Source organism: Trachypithecus francoisi, unplaced genomic scaffold (assembly GCF_009764315.1).
Source record: "Trachypithecus francoisi isolate TF-2019V2 unplaced genomic scaffold, Tfra_2.0 Lachesis_group2, whole genome shotgun sequence".
NCBI classification, from domain to species: Eukaryota; Metazoa; Chordata; class Mammalia; order Primates; family Cercopithecidae; genus Trachypithecus; species Trachypithecus francoisi.
Window position 1 is genome coordinate 152404607 of NW_022681465.1, and position 20609 is coordinate 152425215.

General features: G+C 52.9%; 2 protein-coding genes across 5 annotated transcripts in view; one reads left to right on the forward strand and one right to left on the reverse strand.

The window, feature by feature from the left end:
- Window positions 1–15868, forward strand: part of NRG2 (neuregulin 2) — a 271056-nt gene extending 255188 nt beyond the window's left edge. For 2 of the 3 annotated variants that reach the window (XM_033181023.1, XM_033181024.1), the window contains 6 exons: window positions 2835–2858; window positions 6965–7067; window positions 9704–9827; window positions 10167–10294; window positions 10894–11121; window positions 13979–15868. In XM_033181023.1, the coding sequence (XP_033036914.1) occupies window positions 2835–2858; window positions 6965–7067; window positions 9704–9827; window positions 10167–10294; window positions 10894–11121; window positions 13979–14738 (1367 nt within the window). In that variant the 3' untranslated portion in view covers window positions 14739–15868. The remainder of the gene's footprint in view (window positions 1–2834; window positions 2859–6964; window positions 7068–9703; window positions 9828–10166; window positions 10295–10893; window positions 11122–13978) is intronic. The other variant, XM_033181026.1, reaches the window with a different exon arrangement.
- A 2125-nt stretch (window positions 15869–17993) lies between these two features.
- Window positions 17994–20609, reverse strand: part of PSD2 (pleckstrin and Sec7 domain containing 2) — a 49883-nt gene continuing 47267 nt past the window's right edge. For both annotated transcript variants that reach the window (XM_033181030.1, XM_033181031.1), the window contains exon 16: window positions 17994–20196. In XM_033181030.1, coding sequence (XP_033036921.1) covers window positions 19993–20196 — 204 coding nt within the window. In that variant the 3' untranslated portion in view covers window positions 17994–19992. The remainder of the gene's footprint in view (window positions 20197–20609) is intronic.

A 20609-nucleotide genomic window follows, 5' to 3' on the forward strand; every position in this document is an offset into this window, starting at 1 on the left:
ACAATCATGTTATTACACACCTGCACACATGCGCAAACCCATGAGCATGTGCTCACACCTGCACACACATGTGCGAACACAGGAGTTCATGCTCACATCTGTACACACATCTGCCTCCTTGTCCAGGCACCCTATGACTGTATGTCATGGGACATGTCCAGGATGAAGAATTTGCATATTGTCTGGTAAGCACAGCCCTGTCAGGAGTCCAGCATCAGGTTGCCATGGTTACTGGTCAATATGCAAATTTCTGGTTAATAGGAACTTCCTGTGACTCAGTGGTGCCACTCCACCCTCACTGAGTGGCAGCCAATGAACATAATGAGTGAGAAGGTCTTCTCTTTGCTGGGGCGGACACAGCCATAGGCCCCTCATGTTCCATCCCACGCTTCCCAGTGAGAAAGCTGCCTACCCAGTGACTGGCCAAGCCCTCAGTGACCCCACCAATCATGCCAGCCACCACTCTAAACAGTACTGGCCTTTGACTCAAACAGGAGGCCAGTTAGGAGCCCTAGAAGCTGCAGCTGCTACTATTCGGTTCCCAGAGGAGTGACACAGAAGAAAACACTTAAAGAGCTTTGGGAGCCCTGCTCACTTCTCCAGATGGTCATTGTCCTCAGCAATACCCGGCCAGGCCTGCCCAGAAACTCAGTGGGCAGGAAAGCCATCGCTTAGCACCAAGGGACCAAAGGATCTGGCCTCCAGTCTCCCTTCTGCCTCCTAATTTGCTGTGTGACCTTGGGAAAGTGTCCTAGCATCACTGGGCCTCAGCTGCCTCATCTAATACAACAACCTCGTCGGAAAGTGGGGCCCAGACCAGCTCTATGAACCCAATCCGCTTTGCATCCCAGGTGTTGTGGTCAACCTGGGCTATTCTCTTAGGGCAGCAGGGCTAGATATCCAAATAATGTGAGCTTTGCAGCTGCCTGAAGGGTCCCTGGGCCACAGCATTAACTACTCAGTGAGAGGTGCACCAGGGTTCTTTGAGAATTGTCAAGTTTGTGCTATCTACTCAGCACGCCTGACCAGCCCTGGGACACCCTGGAAAGGAGTGGACAAACTACACTTAGGGCAACTTTTTCCTGCCTCCAAGCAGTCAGAGTGGGACTGCAAAGAAACCAAAACTTCCAGGTCACTCCCCAACCTAGGATTTAATAGCTGTACAGGAAGGGCTTGTGTCTGGAAGGGCTAGGAGTAATGAATGCTTCATTGGTGTGGTCTCTGCATGGAACTGGGGGGTTGCAGCCCCAGGATCTTCCTCCAGGTTCTTTAGTCAGAGCCATCACAGTCCCTGGCTCAGAGCCACCCTGCTTTCCCGCCCTTTTCCAAATGCAGAACCCTCTGGAATCCCTATCAGGAAGTAGACGAGAGGTCCAGGGATGGATAATGCGTAGGACTTCCTGCAGATTGCCACGTGCTCGCCTTCCTCCAAGGCAGATGACAATATCAGACACAGTGTCACACCCTCCCTGGATCTAATGGAGCTGACTATGCACCTGGGGAAGCCAGAGAGTGAGCAAATCCAGGCTAGGAAGAGCGGGGCCCTGCACGCATGCTGAGCTCATGCCTTCCAGGCTTGTTCACATCTTCCTCTAGCTGTGTGCAAGCACTTTGGACAGACAAGGAAACAGGGATTATGGCTTACCCACATCCACATAGTGAATTAGGGATGAAACTGAGACTCCAGCCTGTAGACCGATGCTGGCTGCTACGTTAGAATGGTAGGTGAGCTTTTTAAAAACACTGTTGAGATTTCTGGGCTCCCACCTCAGAGCCAGATTTCCTCAGTCTGGACAATTCAGAAGCTCAGCCAGGTTTGCAAACCTCCCGGGATCCTATGCCCCAGCCTGATGCCCACGTAACAGATAAGAGACTGAGACTTAACTAGATTGGTATCACTCAGGGTGGCACAGCAGTAGGTCAGTGCAGAGCTGACCCTTGAGTCAGGGTCCTTTTATTTAACCCTTCAATGATGTGGGGGTCTCCATCCCAGGGTTCTGAAATCACACATTCAAAACACGACCCCACTTCCAAGACTGTCATTTGCCCACCATTTGAGGAGCTCAGACACTCTACAAGTGAACCCACTTGGCTATCCCTGTGAATTGCAGTTTGCTCTTCTCCGTAGTGAAATCAGGCTCAGGCACCATGACTCAGCCCTGTAGGCTTCTAGGGTGTTGGGGCGTCAAGTAGAGAAGTGACCTGCTATCTGGAGCCTCATCCTCTTCCTCTTCCTGCTCCCTCCCACAGACTCTGAGGCTCCCCACCCAGGCTCCCAGTAGGTAGACAGGCCAGCTTGGCCTGTGGGGCAGAGCAGGGACATGGGGCAAGTCTGGGGACCTCATGCCTGCACTCTGAACAAAACAAAAAATAGGGCCCCCAACGAGGCAGCTGGGCAAGCTGTCTGCAGGAAGGCTTGAGAGTTGAGAGTGCTAAAGGCCTGGCACTGACCGCTGGGAGGAGCAGGGGAGCTCCTGAGACCCCACCCCCACTTACCTTTCCTCCCAGGGACATTTGCCAACTGACTCTTGTGCCTCTGCCTCCCCACCAGGTACTAACCCCACAGCTCATCTCTAAAGAGCCTGCCCTGCCTGCTGTTTCTAACATCTCCTCTCTCTACCCTCCTTGGGACTCTTGGGGACTGGGTGTCAGGGAAGGAGCTCAGGAGGCTGGGAGGGGACACTACTAACCTGCTTTCACCTCGCAGGCTGGCTGCCCGGTGTCTGAGGAGTCCTGACCAACGTTTCTGTCTCTCTCTCTCCCCCTGTCCCTGTCCACCTGTCTCTCTCCCTCCACCCCTCCCTTTCTGACCCTCCTCTCTTCTGCACTGCCAGAGCACCTTGGATTTGAATTAAAGGGTATGAAACCTCTGTGTGTCACTCAGCACCATCTGCGTGGCCCCTCTTCACAGCCTCCAATGCCATGTGTGCTGAATGTTTGGTTTCCTTTCCAAAAAATGGAAAAGGGATGACTCCAAAAATCTCTCCTGGCCCCATCAAGATGTCCTATCATAAACTACGTTGATTTAGCAGGAGACGAAAGAAGCTCATGAACAACAGGGCACTCAGGGGTTCGGACCGTGGCCCTCAGTGTACGGTAGCATCCCTCACATAGGGGAGATCTATTGCTAGGAAGGCTCAGAGGGGAGGGCCCTCTCCTGAGCTGAGTGCAGCCCCACAGGCTGGCTGGACAAGAGACAGGCCCCATGTGTGAACATGGCCCCTTGAAGGGCTGGTGTCCAGGAACCACAGAAGCCTGGTTTCGAGAGTTGTGCAGAGAGGCATCCCTTTCCATTTGACTTTAGTCTTCTTTCCTTTCCCCATTTCCATGCCCATTGCTTTTCAGCCTGCACCAGGCCAGCAGCTGATAACTCTATTTGCCTCCGTCCCTTCCCTGTGTCTGTCTGCCCGGCTTTGCCATCTGCTTGAGGCTGTCATTCCCTCCATGATGTGACCCCACATTGGCAAGACCAGCCGGGGTCTGGGTTGGGCTGGCCTCTAGGACCTGCCCCTTGTCTCTCAGCTCAGAATCTTAAATGTGTCCTCCTGCCACCTGCTATTACCACCCTCTGGCCCCTGGAAGACTCCTTGGGCTAGAAGGGACTTTAAAGGGTTAGTGTTTCTGGCTCTCTGGCTTTGTGCCGGGAGGCTCATCCATAGTCTCAAGTGTCCAGGCATATGACAACAGGAGAGAGGCAGGGGCTCAGAAGGTGGGGGCTGCGGTGGGGTGGGATCTCAGATGTAGTACAGAGCCTACCATTATGGAAAGGCTGCTCTTGTGGCTGATTTGGGGAGGCCTCCTAGCACCACCACCTATCCTCTATCAGCTGTTCTCAGTAGAAGATAGATTGCAAAGTTTGTGTGTAAGAGTGCATCCGTCTATAGCAACTGGCTGTGATGGGGTGGTGGGAGAGGCATTGAGTCTATGTGGGGTCTGTGATGGTGGCAGGGTGCACAGGGGTGAATCTGCAGGTACGTGTGTGTTGTTGAGAGTATATACCTTGGGAGGTTTTTCAGGGCAGGACGGCAGCAGGTGGAGGGGCTGTGGAATGCCTTTGTGTCAAGGGTTGAACACTGTGCAGGTGGAACTGTGAGTGCATGGAGATGAGTATGAGTGTGCACATATGTCACTGTCTATAAGGCTGGTCTGTATATTCACCCACTCACCAATGCAACAAACATCTATGGAACAGAATTTACCTGACACACAGTCCCTGCCCTCCTGGGCTCACATTCACAGGTGACAAGCAAACAGGAAAGACATCAGGTGGTGTTCAGTGATACACAGAAAATAAAATGAGGTAATGGGATAGTGCCTGGCTGGAGTGGGGTGCTAGTGTAGCTAAGTGGTCAGGGAAGTCTTAACTGAGGAGGTGACATCTGTTTTAAGACCTGGTGAAAAGTGGCCAACCTTGCAAACAACCAGGGGGGAGTCCTGCAGAGGGCGGCACAGCAGGTATAGAGATCGTGTGGTTGGAGTGGGCTTGCCTTGTTCAGTGGATGGAGAGACTTCCAGTAGCTCTGAAGCACAGTGAACACAGGGAGAGGACCACAGATGAGATCCAAAAGGAAGGCTGGGACCAAGCAGCTGGGGGCCTCAGAGGCCATGGTAAGGCTTTGGGTTGCATTCGAATCTCAGTGGGAAACCGTCTTGAGTTTCTAAACAGGGGAGTAAAATGATCTGCTTTATGGCTGTAAATAAATGTAGCTTTGGATGGACAATAGCCTGGGCTGGGGGCAGGGTGGGGAGGAGTGGAAGCAGAAAGACCTGTCAGAAGGTGACCATCTCCAGGTGAGAGGTGACACCATCCTGGACTAAGTTGGAAGCAATGGAAATGGTAAGGCTCAATCAGACCCAGGATCTACTTGGAAAGAGGAGCTGCGAGGACTTGCAGCTGGATCTGGCATCAGGGTAGGTGGGAAGAAAGGGAGTAATCAAGAATGAACCCAAGGTATGGGCCCTGAGCAACAGGAAAAGTGGTGCTGCACCCATGAGCTGGGAAGCGTTGAAGAAGAGTTTGGAAAGAGGGTAAGGAAGCAGGGGTTCTGTTTGGTCATGACCCTTGGATGCATGAGTCTGGAGCCCAACATGGCCCAAGCAGGATGCAACTGATTAAATACCCGCAGAGAAAAGGACGTGAATAGCAAGCAGAAAGGGAACACAGATGACTCCAATAGGAAAAATGCTCAACCTCACTCATGAGTGAAATGGAAATAAAAACTACACTGAGACAGCACAGTTCACCCCCTGGACTGGCAAACTCAACAAGTCTGATAACAGCATGGAGTGAGGGGAACCAGTCCTGTCATCCATGTCTGATGGGACAGAGGCTGCCAATGGGTGCAGACTCAGTGGAGGGCCATCTGGCACAATCAGACTTCAGGGAGCAGTCAGGGCAGGACATATAAATTTGAGAGTCTGCAAATAGATGGTATTTAGAGTCTGAGTCTGAGTTAAATCACTAAGGGAGAGAGGGCAGGTGCAGGAAAAAAAGAAACCTGAGCCCAGGCCCTTCTACCTTCCCAGCTAGTAGAAGAGAAGAAAGCATGGCTAAGACAGAGACAGGTCAGCCAGTGAAGTAGGAGGGAGAAAACCATTCCAAAGCCCAGGGGGAGTGGGCCCTAGAAGGAGGGGATCAGCTGGGAAGGAAGCAAGTGACCTCAGGACTTGGTGGCCTGGAGGTTGTTGGTGCCTGTGACCAGAGTGGTCTCAGAGGAGTGATGGAGACACATGCCTGACTGTGAGGCAGGTGAATGGGGCGTGAGAGCTAGAGCCAGGGCTGTGGGCACAGAGCCAAGAGATGGGGACCTAGGGTGGAGGTCTGGTTGTTTACAACTCGATCTGACTGTGTGTCAGTGGGCATGGCCGTGTGTATGCACCTGTGGCTGGAGTGTGTGTTAACTCTGTGTGTGTGCATATGTTTGTGCAGGTGTGTGTGTGTGAGTGAAGGGGTCTGTCTGTGAATCAGATAGGCATAGTTAGAAATATCTGTGTGTCTGGAGGGTTTGTAGCCCTGGGTGTTTCCTGATGTGTACACCTTTGCCGCAGTATATGCTGCAAGCCCAAGAGGTTAGCGACATTTCTCAGGGCTCCGCCAAGGCATTGAGGTCCAGCCTCCACTTCCCCCTGAGCTGGGAGGAGGGCACAGTGTGGAGGGACCAGCCAGCAGGTGTGGTGTGCAGGGGTGGGGTCTCTGGGCTGTAGCCTTGACTGTAGCTAGAGCTGTCACCTTTTACTTTTTCTTCCTCCTGGCTTTCTCTGTTTTAGAAGGATGGGCGTTGCCCCAGTAGCAGCAGAGGCTAAAGAGGACAGTTGGCCTTTGGGAGGGCTTTGAGGCCCAGCCTAGCTCAGCTCCTCAGCAAGGGTGGGGGCTGTTCCTTGCACACCAGTACTTTCCTAGATGCTAGGGGTCCATGGTGCCACTGGCGGGCTTCTCACAAGCAGAGACGGCAGGCCTGGTGTGGGCCAGAGCCACACCCTGACCAGGCTGCAGGGGTAAACAAAGGCATTCCCATGATCACTACCATGAAAAACAACTCCTCTTGGCCCACCAAGGTTCTTTGCAGCTACCAGGCCATTGTGGAGCACGGTAGGGTTGCCTGCCAGACTGGGCTGTCCTCCCCTGCTCTACAGCCTCGGGAGCTTTGCCTCCACTCCATCCCTTCCCATTCCCCTGCATTTTCCACTCATGTGCTCTGGGCAGGCATGGAGCTTGGGGAGGGGAACTCAGGGGGGAGTTGTGTGTGACCAGATCCATGGGTGGGTGGGAGCTGTAGGGGAGTGGAAGGCAAAAGAGAGCGTGCAGGAGGGAAGGAACTGGCTGGGGAGAGAAGGAATGGAAAGGAGCTGGGCAGGACCTGAGCTGGGGAGAGCCTATGGCTTTGGGGGCAAAGGGGTCTCTGCACCACTATCCCCACGGGGTCTGCCTCCTGCCCCACCCCTCACATCCCCCCTACCTCTGCAGAAGCCGAAGAGCTGTACCAGAAGAGGGTGCTGACTATCACGGGCATCTGCGTGGCTCTGCTGGTCGTGGGCATCGTCTGTGTGGTGGCCTACTGCAAGACCAAGTGAGTGTCAGGCACTCGGGCTGGGGACAGGCCAAGCCAAGGGATGGGCCTCCAAGAATGTTTGTGAAGGAGGCTCTCCTCCCCCACTCCACTGGAGGCCTCTACACCCTCCTAGGCCCCAAATACCCCTCAGGGGCCTCCGTAGCTGGGTAGGTGTGGGGCCAAAGAAGTAGAGGCACAGGGTTGGGGAGACAGGCCCCAGGGCACTGACGAAGCATGGCCACAAGCACAGGCTTTGGAAGAAGACAAATCTGGGTTCAAATCCAGCTCTGCTGTTTCCCATGTCACTTGAGCAAACGGATGGTTCCTCATGGGAATGATCCTGCTATGTACCTCAAAGGACACTGTGAGGACCTGAGCAGGAGCGTGCAGCTGACCCCACAGGCTCCTGGAGCAGGCGCCCTGTCAAGTGGGCAGGCACTGGGTAGTGTTGTGGAGGAGCGCAGAGAGGACAGCTGCATTCCCAAAGAAAGACAGACGCCTCAAAGCACTGCCTGACCCCACCTTGGGAGCAGTCGACACAAGAGGACAGAGAAGGTGGGGTTGGGCCCCCTCTGGGCAGAGGAGAGGTAGGGGCAGAACCTTGGGGCAAGGAGAATAAGGGAACAGAGAGGGAGCCGGGCAGTCCAAGCTAAAAGACAGCACAGATGAGGGTCAGCTGTACTCCCGGAGCATGAGCAGCCCAGACCAGCTGGAGCAAAGGGCCACAGACGGGAAAAAAGAGGGCATGAGTCTAAAAGGATAGCTGGGACCCAGATGGCACCATAGGGCCTTGGATGCCGAGCTAGGGAGCCTGGATTTATCCAACAAAGGCACATCTATAACCTTTGTTGGGTAAACCCAAACTCCCTAGCTCGGCATTCAAGGCCCTATAACCTTCTGATGTGCTGAAAGATGACAGGTTTGTAACAACTGTTCATATCTGGAAAGCAAGGGTCTGGACTGGGCAGAGCTAACATTCTGGGGACTGAGCCCCTGGTCTGGACTCATGCTGCCCCATCTGTGGCATCTGAAGTCCTGCTGGCCTTGTCTTGAATGAATCCAGGACCAGAAAGTCTGGAGGAAGGTGAGGAGGGAGTTGGGGCCCAGTGAGCCCAGAGGAGACTGGGCCCAAGAGGGAAAACTGAGTCCAAGAATTGGAGAAAAATTAAGCCGCCTGTCCTGCCCCCAATGCATTTACTCACTTCTTCAACAAACATTCATTCAGTGCTTGCTGGACACCAGGCCCTGCCTCAGGCATATGGCCGGTGCTCTGAGCAAGTGGTCCAGTGTCATGGGACACCTTTTAGAGGCACCTAACCTTGGCTGGGGAGCAGGAAGGGTTTCCCTGAGGAAGCAGCATTTAGGCCAGGGCCTGAGAGGTAAACAAGAGTTAGCATGTGAAGAGGAGAGAGATTCCAGGTGAATGGCCTGGCATGCGCAAAGGCCAGGAGGCCAGAGAGGGCAGGGCATAGTGGGGGATCAGAAACAAGCTCACCACAGAGGCAGCTAGCTGGGGTGCTGGGTGGGCAGCGAGAGACAGGGCTGGGAGAGAATCAGGACACTAAGGCCCAATAAAGGGGTTTTATTTTCATTTTTGCAGGTACTTAGTAGGTGTATATGTTTATAGGGTACATGAGATATTTTGAAACAGGCATGCAATGCATAATAACCATATCATATATTCTATTCATCCCCCCAAGAATTTATCCTTTGTGACCTTGAGCAAACTGATGGGTCCTCGTGGACTTTTATGTTACAAGCAATCTGGTTATACTCTTTTAAATGTACAATTAAATTATTATTGACTATAGTCACCCCATATGCTATCGAATACTAGGTCTTTTTCCTTCTTTCTAACTAGTTTTTGTACCCATGAACCATCCCCACCTCCCTCCCAACCACCCACTTCCCTTCCCAACCTCTGGTAACCATCCTCCTACTCTCTATCTCCATGAGTTCACAATGAAGGGTCTTAAACAGGGGAGGGACATGATTAGATTTAATATCAAATAAATCGAGCATTTAATATGTGCCAATCTGAAGTAGTCCCACAGGCCCTGACTCCCTAGCCACAGCACCCGTTTTATTTTCTTCATGGCACTTTATTGAAAATATCTAGTTCATTTCTTTGTTTATGTGTTAACCATCTGCTCCCTCTACTGGCCTGCAAGTTTCAGGAGGATGGATTCCCTATCTACCTATCTATCTTCTCTGCTTCAAAACAGTGTCTGGCACATAGTGACAACTCAATAAATACCAAATGAATGAATGAGGGAGAGAGGGAGTCAGCACTGTGCTTGAATATTTCATATACTTTTAATCATCAATAGTCTTTGGAACGGATAAATGATCATCCTGTCTTACAGATGAGGAAAGTGAAACGTGGAGAGCTTAAGTAACTTGCCCGGGGTTGCATAGCTAGAAAGGAGCAAAGTTCTACTCTCTGGGCAGAGCCAAAGCTCACTGCCACGACGCTCAGGTCCTGTTGGATTCAGGTGGTGGTGATGCTGCAGGGCAGCTTGAGTACAGGGGAGAGCAGTAGCCATGGCCGCCCTGGGCAGGGGGAAAAGCTGTTTCCCTAGAGAGATAGCTAGGGAAGTTCATCATTGGCGAGTGGGGGAAATGCCAGTCTCACCTTCCCTTCCCTTGTGCAGAAAACAGCGGAAGCAGATGCACAACCACCTCCGGCAGAACATGTGCCCGGCCCACCAGAACCGGAGCTTGGCCAATGGGCCCAGCCACCCCCGGCTGGACCCAGAGGAAATCCAGATGGCAGATGTGAGTGGCTTCTGAGCCCCCTTCTGAGCCCTCAGTGGACAGCCAGCCTTCTCATGCCCCCTGCAAGGATGGGCCAGGGCAGCAGCCAGCCTGTCCCATGGCCAGCCTTGCCTGCTAGGCACTGCCTCATCAGGATGGCTGGCCTTGCTTTGCTCACTTCCATAAGGAAGGGGTGGGGGTTGATTTGCTGTAGCCATCGCTGCCCCAACATCAAGTCACTGTCACCCAGTGGGTCTCCCCAACCAGGAGCTCAGTCAGTGCTCATCACTTCCCTGTCCCCAACAAGAAAGAGTTGATTTGGTCCCCAGTCACTAACTCTCACCCAACTGTCTGTTCCAGTATATTTCCAAGAACGTGCCAGCCACAGACCATGTCATCAGGAGAGAAACTGAGACCACCTTCTCTGGGAGCCACTCCTGTTCTCCTTCTCACCACTGCTCCACAGCCACGCCCACCTCCAGCCACAGGTAGGCACCACCAAGGCCCATGGAAACCTGTAGACTCAAAAACTTCATCGGGCGCAAAGTGCCCACTTACTCCGACATCCAGAACTATTCAATACCCTCCCCTGAGTTTGTCACAGGAATCACAGCACACCTTAGCCTCCTCTCCAGAATTGCAGAGGCCAGTCCACACAGCACAAAGGCTCAGACAGCTCAAAAATAACATGGCTGGCTCCCTTCTTCCCTGGGAGCACCAGGAAATAGTCAGGGCCCTCACATACTGGCCCCTGGGGCTGGGCTTCTGAGCTAGGTAGCTAAGGACCACGGTGGCGGTAGGGTCCCAGACAGGAGGTCTAAGGTAAGGCTTGGGGGAGGCTGGTTGCAGGGAGGAAAGAAATGGGTCTCTGCACATTACAGCTCACCCATGCATGGGACCCCAGCCCTCCTTCTTCCAATACTGGGGTTGGGCATTTGCAACAATCCACATCACCCCAGAGTGGAGAAGGGCATTGAGCTAAGGGAGCTCGAGGTGGAAGAGGAGCCAAGGAGGTCCATGGAACCATACCTGCTGGGCAGCCCTGCCCCTTCCTGACCCCTCGTCTCACCCCATCTGGCTTTCCCAGACACGAGAGCCACACGTGGAGCCTGGAACGTTCTGAGAGCCTGACTTCCGACTCTCAGTCGGGGATCATGCTATCATCAGTGGGTACCAGCAAATGCAACAGCCCAGCATGTGTGGAGGCCCGGGCAAGGCGGGCAGCAGCCTACAACCTGGAGGAGCGGCGCAGGGCCACCGTGCCACCTTACCATGACTCCGTGGACTCCCTTCGCGACTCCCCACACAGCGAGAGGTCAGTTCCTACCCCCTGGCCTATGCCCAGCCCACTTAGCCAGAGGGCTGGCACCACTGGCCCAAGGCTGACCCTAAGGGCCCCTCAGAAACATTCCAAAGAGTCTAATCTCCATTTTTCAGATGGGAAAACATGGTCCTGGAAAAGGTGAAATGGCCTACTCAGAGCCATCAGCATGTTAATGACAGACTGGGACTAGAGTTCGGCCAGTGGACCCTGGTGGACAGTGACCATCTAATTTAATTGTCCTCCCAGGACACTTTTCACACTAGAAAAAGGACATTATTAATAGTTACACTGGAACATCAAGAGCAAACAGGGAGCTGGGTGCGGTGGCTCACACCTGTCATCCCAGCACTTTGGGAGGCCAAGGCGGATGGATCACCTGAGGTCAGGAGTTTGAGACTAGTCTGGCCAACATGGCGAAACCCCCATCTTTACTAAAAATACAAAAATTAGCCGGGCATGGTGGCCCATGCCTGTCATCACAGCTACTTGGGAGGCTGAGGCAAGAGAATCTCTTGCACCTGGGAGGCAGAGGTTGCAGTGAGCTGAGATGGCGCCACTGCACTCCAGCCTCAGCCACAGAGCGAGACTCCATTTCAAAAAAAAAAAAAAAAAAGAAGAAGAACAAACAGGGGCTCTTCTGGACGAACCAGGATCCATGCTAGAAGCTCCAGGTCCCAGCAGGAACAGAAACACATGAAGATGCAGTAGAATGCAGAGTGGCAGGGGAGGTTGTCTTTGAGGACACTGACCAGCACAAGATGGACATGAGCCAAGAATGATGGCAGGCCTTGGCAGTATCAGCAACAAGGTCCCACAGTTCAAGGCCTTGTTGGGTTCCTAAGCAGTGGATGCAGTAAGAACCAGGAAACGCCCCTTCTTCCCTGACTCCAAGCCAGGAGTCACAAGGGCCAGCACCCCTGCCACCTTGCTCAGCCCTGAGTGGTCCTCAGTAAGTGGGGTCTGTAGGAGGCGAGCAGGGAAAGATGAGTGGTACTAAAAACTCCAGACCAGGGAGTGGGGAGAGGAGCAGATATTCCCCTGCTCTCAACTCAGCCTACTCCATGCCAGGCCCTGTGCTGGGCAGGCCTGCCTGGAAATCCAGAAATGGCCTGCCAGGTTCCTGCTCCTGAGGAGCTCCTAGCCACCGAAACAAACCAAGGAAGCTTACAGCAGCCTATGGAAAGTGCTAAACATGACACCACAGCAGGGCAGAGAGGCCCAGTCTGACTGTAGGCTCTGGGAAGCAGCCAGGTTTTCCAAGCCCAGCTCCACCTGTGTGATTTGGGGCAGCCTGATCACCTCTGTACCTTGTTCCCTCGGCTGTAGAACAGGGAGAACAATAGCCACTATGCATGGTTCAAGTGAAGGCCACCTGAGATCATGTGCACAGAGCTCTTTGCCTCATCCCTGGCATGGAGCTCATGCTCACTAGGTGTAGCTATTTATCAATCATCACCACAGCAATGAGACTCCTTAATGGGTGGTAGGAAGGGGAGAGGCAGGAGAGCAGGAAGAAAGCATTCCAGGCACCGGGAACAACTTGAGCTGTTCCAACAGAGGCACTTAAGAACAGGGCTGATGAGTGAGGTGCCTGGAACAGGGTGGGCTGTAGGGAGCAGAGGAGCTGGGCCTGAACAGGCAAGCTGAGGCCAGACAGACTGACCCTGGGTGGGTAAACAGGAAGACCTGCTTCAGCAGAGCTGTGATTTTACAAGATTGCTCTGGGAACTGCATAGAGTGAAGGAGAGACCCTGGGATGGACGCAGGTGACCACATGTGAACAGCTGGGCCCAGGATAGGGTGGGGAGTGTGCTTCCAGAGAAGGGAATGGGTAGGGCTTGCGGGTTAATTAGATGTGCCAGTGGGAGAGGGAAGAGGGAGGGGTCAGGCGATGCAGAAAAAATCGTAATGGGGACTCCAGGCTGGTTCCAGAGAGCAGTGAGGTGCCCAGCTGTGCCGTTTGGAAGGGAAGCATGGAGGTGGGTGGCCCCTGTCCTGAGGTGACAATGGTGGGACAGAAGGCTGATGGGCTTACAAGGGGGATGTGAGCACAAAAAGGAACAGGTACCTGGGATCCAGCCTGGGAGATACTAGCAAGGCCAGACTTCTGAAGGAGCTGGTGGTGTGGGGATGGGTCTGTAGCCACAAGCAGAGACACCTCAGTGGGATTTTGGTACTCCCCGAAGCAGGTTTTGACCTCGCTACAAGAAGGAGTATTTCCCTCACTGGAGCCATCAGGGCATGGAAGGAATTGCCCCTGTGGGGCAGTGAGTCCAGGTCACAGGGGTATCTGAATGGGGATTAGTGGCTTCTGGAATTGGGCAGTATGAGTCCTGGTTCCTGCCTAGCCTCAAGTCATATCCCAGCTCTGCCACTTCCTGGCTGTGTAAATTCTGAATAAGTCACTTAAATGTTCTGAGTGTTAGTTTCCTGTGTGTAGAATGGGACTGGCGGAAGGGTCTTACAGAGCTGCCGTACTGAAGCAGATGGAACATGTACTATATCCCAGCGGGAGCCTTACCCCCTTGTCGGTGAGCATTCCTACAGCAAGTGACCATTCATGGAAGCTCACCCGGGTCAGGCACAAGGGCTAACACATCCCCCTCATACATCATCCCAACAGAGCTATGGAATGAACACCATGGTTAGGCCCGCGTAACAGATAAGGAAACCGAGGCTCGGAGAGGTTTAGGAAATTGCATAAGGCCACTGACGGTTGCCGCCGTCATTCTCGGGCAAGGTTAAGGCAAGTCTGTGTCCGCCCCTCCCACCCTACCCTACCCCCAACTCCCCCAACCCCTCCCCCGGCCGGCCTGGCCCTGGCCCATGCCTCTGCCTCTCCCCGCAGGTACGTGTCGGCTCTGACCACGCCCGCACGCCTCTCGCCCGTGGACTTCCACTACTCGCTGGCTACGCAGGTGCCGACTTTCGAGATCACGTCCCCCAACTCGGCGCACGCCGTGTCGCTGCCGCCGGCCGCGCCCATCAGTTACCGCCTGGCGGAGCAGCAGCCGTTACTGCGGCACCCGGCGCCCCCCGGCCCGGGACCCGGGCCCGGCGCAGACATGCAGCGCAGCTACGACAGCTACTACTACCCCGCGGCGGGGCCCGGACCGCGGCGCGGGACCTGCGCGCTCGGCGGCAGCCTGGGCAGCCTGCCCGCCAGCCCCTTCCGCATCCCCGAGGACGACGAGTACGAGACCACGCAGGAGTGCGCGCCCCCGCCGCCGCGGCCGCGCGCGCGCGGCGCGTCCCGCAGGACGTCGGCGGGGCCCCGGCGCTGGCGCCGCTCGCGCCTCAACGGGCTGGCAGCGCAGCGCGCAAGGGCGGCGCGGGACTCGCTGTCGCTGAGCAGCGGCTCGGGGGGAGGCTCGGCCTCGGCGTCGGACGACGACGCGGACGACGCGGACGGGGCGCTGGCGGCCGAGAGCACGCCTTTCCTGGGCCTGCGCGCGGCGCACGACGCGCTGCGCTCGGACTCGCCGCCACTGTGCCCGGCGGCCGACAGTAGGACTTACTACTCCCTGGACAGCCACAGCACGCGGGCCAGCAGCAGACACAGCCGCGGGCCGCCCCCGCGGGCCAAGCAGGACTCGGCGCCACTCTAGGGCCCCGCTGCGCGCCCCTCCGCCTCGCCCGTCCCACTGTCTTTAAGGAGACCAGAGACCGCCTACTGGAGAGAAAGGAGGAAAAAATAAATAAAAATATTTTTATTTTCTATAAAAGGAAAAAAGTATAACAAAATGTTTTATTTTCATTTTAGCAAAAATTGTCTTATAATACTAGCTAACGGCAAAGACGTTTTTATAGGGAAACTATTTATATGTAACATCCTGATTTACAGCTTCGGAAAAAAAAACAACAACAAAAAAAAGAGAGATGGGCCAATTTTTTGACTCTTTAATAGAAACCTATTTTGTGGTGCCTTTTGCTGTACGCTCATCTGGGGCTCCGGGGGAGAGGTCTTGGTTGTGGGGTGCTGGGAGTGACAGCAGGGAGAGAAGAGGCTGCGGGGTTCTGGTGGGGGCGAGGGTGGGGGGCCGTGAGGGGTTGGCCCTGAGGAAGAACTGAGGACAGAAGTAGCTTTGCTCCCAGACAAGAGCTGGAGTTCCCGACCCCTGGGAGGAGAGGGCCAGGACCCTAGGCTTGGAGCTGGAGCTGGGGTAACTTCCAGGGGTAGATAAAGACACAGCTACCCGAATGGGGAAGCCCTGGCTACTCACAGCTGTTAGAGGAGGAGGGCAGAGAAAGGTCTCCCCAAGAGCCTGGGCCCAGGGAGGTGGCAGCTCTGCCAGGGGCCCAATGTTGGCGGCTCCTGTCCCCCACAGCCTCCAGGACGCCCCTACGTCCTCTGCAGCACCTTCGTTTACAGGTCGTCTTTTCTATTTTACACCTGCATGTCCTTTGCATTTCAGATTCTTTAGATTGGATGCATGGTCACGCTGGGACCGAGAAGAGCCACTCGACAGTGTATTGCCCTTTTAGCAATAAAGTAACACCATTTCCTTCTCACAGGCTGCCTCCCAGCCCCCAACCCACCTGTGACTTCCACTCGTCTCCAGTCCTGCCCTCCCACCCCCAAAATCTGGGTCCACTGCTAATTTGTCAAAAAGATAATTGTTTTAAAAAAAAAATCCCAAACAGAAACAAATGGGAATCCTGTCCTGAAATGTCTGAACACCTGACTGTTGACACTTGAACATTTTTATATTATAAATAAAATCAGAAATAACTCCTGTTTGACTGTGTGTGCCTAGTCCCAGATGAGGAGGGAAGTCAGAGCACGAAGTCCCATGGTGGATGTGGATGATGCTGGCCTGGAGGTTGGAGGGGGCCAGGGCAGTCCCTGGAAGGAAGTGACCCTCTTTCCAGTCTCTCCTGCCCCAGCTCCCAGGACAGACTCCAACCTTCCTCCCACTCCCAAGAATATTTACAAGGTGTCACCCCAGCTGCTGGGGAACCTGGCCAAGGGACTGACACTAATTGCTCTGCTTCAAACTCAGCGTGGAACTCTGGCCCAGTTCTTGCCCCGGATCTATGGGCCGGACTGAGACAACAGTTGCCGGCCTAGGTGGGTGAGGAGGGATGGGTTGTGGGGTTGGTACTAGCACAGCCGAGGCAGGGTGACCCCTGGACCCTGAGGCACGTCACAGGCAAAGTCTGGACATGCAAAGTGGCATGACAGGTACCCTCAGCTGCCAGGAGGACCACAGCTGCTGCAGCTCATAGGCCCACAGGGTGTTGCTCTTGCCCCAACTTTATACCTCCTCGGAGCCAGGCCCGCAGCCCTGAGGGAAAGTACATGATTTCAGTATGGAGAAGGCAGATGGAGGCCCAGGGTTCAAAAGCCTTTCCCCTCATCAACTGATTTAGTAAACCAGGCTGCGGGTTGAGAGGGCTTTGGCATCAACAGGGCATAAGTTCAAATTCCAGCTCTGAGCCTCCTAGCGTGCGTGTGAGGTCTCTAGGCCAGTTTCCTTGCTGGGAAATGGGTGATGCAAATACCTATTCCAAAAGGTTGCTGTGGAGATTATAAAGTACAGTGCTGATGCTGGCACATGATAGATGCCTATTACATGGCTGATTTGATGGTGGTGATGACAATCTCCTGTGCCTTGCATCCTTGCATCACACAGCCAGAGTGACAGAAACTAGCTGAGAGGGAGGCGATGGAGAAAAATAAAGAACAAACTAAAGTTATTGTATTCATTATGGGGGCGCTGGGAAAAAAATACCTGCTACAAAAAATTTTAAAAAGGGAAATAATGAACTCAATCCTGCATAAACCTGCAACTCACTGGTCCTTCCCGGCCCCCTTCTGTTGATCTCATCCAGGCCCTGCTGCTGTCTCTGGGTTTGTGGTTGGCTTTAAAATTCTCTGAGAGCCAGTTATTCTTCTATGTGACCTGTGGCTTCTGTAGGATCCCAAATTAACTCCATATGAACTCTTGGGGAACCCACTGACCTTTGTCTGATCCAGCTTATTGTCCTCATGTGACCTTTCCGAGGGCTCTAGGTTGCTGTTGCCTTCTAAATTTTAGAGTCAGAAGCTACGTAATGAGAACATCAATCTCTATGTGGCCCTCAGCTGATTCTGAATGACCTCTTGGTGAACTCACTGACCTTTGCATGAGCATCAGGTACCTTCATTATATGCTCTGAATCCTGTAGTACCTGCCATATGTGCCGAGAGTCCAAGGCCAGAACCTAACAGAGTTCTTTCCTCACCTGTCATTCACCCATTTATTTCACAGGTATGATTAGGACCCAGGAACACATGTGGCCAGAGAGGCCCCTTCTCCACTCTGCCTCTCAAACCTCTGCCTTGGGGAGCCTTCCCAGTGACCTTTCAGGAAGAGTCGCAGTCCTGTCAAGCTACTTCCCTACCACCGCCCCGTCACTGGAACATATAGGATGACATTCAGGCAGCTTCCCAAGTCAGAGGCTTCGTCCCCACTTTCCCAGTTCTTTCTTTTCTCTTCCAGGTCATTTTTTGGCTTCTCTTTCCAGCCCCTCCCAGAGACCCAAATGGTAATGGTAACTGCCTGTTCTCCCCACGAAACTGTGAGCCCCACGAGGACCAGCAGTCAAACTTCCTCCCACCACCATATTCCCATCACCCCGCCCAGTGTGCAGCACACAGTTGGCCCTCGTTGAATGAGAGGATGAAGGCGCAAGAGACACCGTCCTCAAGGGGCAGCCCTCAGAAGTCCCTGAGCCCGAGGCCACTTCCCAGGACCACCAGGTGGCGCAAACCACTTATTGTATGTCACCAGTCCTGGATTCGGACAGTCCTAGAAAATGGGCATGTTGGAGACAGCAGTTGTGCGGGGCGAGGATCCATTCGAATGCAGGAATAAATATTAGAACTTTGACTTAGATTTATTTTCATCTCATCTTTTTTAAATTTCTATTTTTGTGTATGTTTTATAATGTACATGATATTTTAGTACAGTAGTACATGTATATAATTTACAAATAAATAATTATACAATTAAGGAAGTGAACTAAACATTTTTTTACTGATGGGAGGCACAACCCGTGCTCAGGAAGCACATCTGTCCACAGCTGCCAGAGCTCCTGGCTCTGCTCTCCACTCACCCACCCTCGGGAAGTGAAGGGTGGGACACTGACCCCGAAAATCACAGGACTTCTGAGGCAGCATGGAGAAAGTACAGAGAGCTCTTTTGTAGTGCCACATTGCGTTTTCAATTTCATTTAAGTGAACATTTACTTCCTCTGAGCAAAACAAAGGGGCCAGATGGTTTGGTTCTAAAACACACTTCAGCTGATCCAACTTAAATAATCTGAATTTAAATCACTACATCTCTCCACATAATCAAAAGCCCCTTGCCTCAAATGTGAGTGGGCCTATAAAGTTAGATACTTAGTTGCAAGCCTGGCTTATTTTATTAACTAAGTATGTTACCACTGACGCCAAATTGCTGGCCAAACTACAGTAATCTATTTAAACAATAGAGAGGATTCGCTCTTCATAGCCACACTGAATGTGCCATCACCCCCACCCACTTGTCAGTTGGAAAAATGCAGGGCTTAAAGGTGCTAGCTAATCCATGATCGTCAAGTGGCAAATTTCTCCACTCTTCCCAGATGCGGCCTTGGCTAAGCCTTTCTGATTCACTAGACAAATGAAAGAAATAGCAACAGAAAAACAATCAGTAACTTGTCATTCCACCTTTTCCCACGACCAAGAATTAATGGCTTCCATAACTGTCCTCCGACAAGCATCTTTGGGCTTGTTGACAAGCGGCCATTTGTGAGGCAGAGTGTCTTTTATTCCTATAGCAGTAGATCTGTCCAAGAGGCCACCTCTGGAGCTCAGAGACCTGGCAGCACCAACATAAAGACCCAAATATAAACAGGGCTGTGGTCCCATCCCACTCACACCCCAGGATATCCATGGGACAAATGGGGCGGTGCATACATGTTCTATTTTTTCCAAAAGTATCAACTGTAAGAGCAGTGTAAGTCACAGGTCAGCTGGAAGAGGGAAAAACAGGGCAAGGGAGACCAGCACTGCCTCCCCCTTCCCTCCCAGGGCGTCAGGAATGCCAGGGGGCCAGGTGCAGCCATCCTTCCTAACAGGGGAAGCTCCAAAATAGGCTTTTCCTTTATCTGATTTCATCCTCTAACTGATTTCAGTTCCGAAACCATCTTTCAGGGTTTCCTTATGTATATATTATTCTTATAGATGTACATTTGTGTCTGTATAAAAAGGAGACAGTGTGATCTCAATGGATGAAAAGAGGTGGACGCACATGTGAGTGGAGTCAACTTGACACTGAAAGGGCACAAGCCTGGGTCCCAGATTATTGTGATGTGAGGCAGGAGACCTGGGCATGGTTCTGGAGGCTGCTGGGAGGAGGGAGGAGAGGATGGCGCTGGTGGTCTGCAGACCTGCTGCTGGTCAACTCAGAGGAAGGAAGAGGAGAAAGGGTGGGGTTCCAGCTGAGGCCTAGAGTCAAGACCTGCCCTCACACACAAGAAGATGAGGAGAGGAGCTTGATGAGAAGAGAAAGACCTGGGAAGACAACAGCCCTTCCAGCTTCTCCAGCGAGGTGGTGTCTAGAGCATGCACACAACTGGCCTACAAAATGAGGCTCCATGGTGGAGAGGAAAACAAAGGCCGGGGAGAGGGTCTGATGCCCAGAGATGCCCAAGGACGCAAGGAGATCAACGCCACAAACGGCATCTCCATCTCCTGGGCCCACAGGTTTTCTGCACCCCTCTGGCTGCCCATCAACTGACTGGAGGTTGGTCCGAGTGGCCCCTGGCTGGAATTGTGCTCACCAACCCCACTGGGGACATCTGCCCATCCTGGGGTCTGCACATCCATGTCAGCTAAGTATCAGGCCCAGTGGCATCCTTTGTGGTTTTGCTGCCAGTCACATGGCCCTGGCTGAGGGCAGGACTTGAGTGTGTCTTCCGGAGAGAAGGGTCATCCCCTTCCAGAGTGGCCAGCCGGGCCTCAATCCGCTCCAGATCATCTGAGCCCACTTTGATTTTCACAGCCAGGAGGTGGATATAGGTCTCATAACGGCTTTTCTGGGGAAAGGCCAAACACAAGGTCAAAAGACAACAAAAGAGGAGAAAAGTATGTGCACCTTGTATGACAAAAGACTGATTTCCTCAATATGCAGAGAGCTTTCACAAATCGTTAAAAAGAAGATGAACAGTCCAATTAAAAAATAAACACGGGACATGCACATAAACTTCATTCATAATTTGAAAAATCCAAATAATTGGCAATGATTTCTTGGATATGACACAAAAAACCCAATCAACAAAAGTAAAAATACACAAATGGGACTACACCAAAATTTAAAACTTCTGTACATGAGAGGATACAGTCAACAGAATGAAAAGGCAACCTACAGAATGGGAGAAAAATATTTGCAAGTCATATATCTGATAAGAGTCTTGTATCCAGAATATATAAAAAACTCTCAGAATGCAAC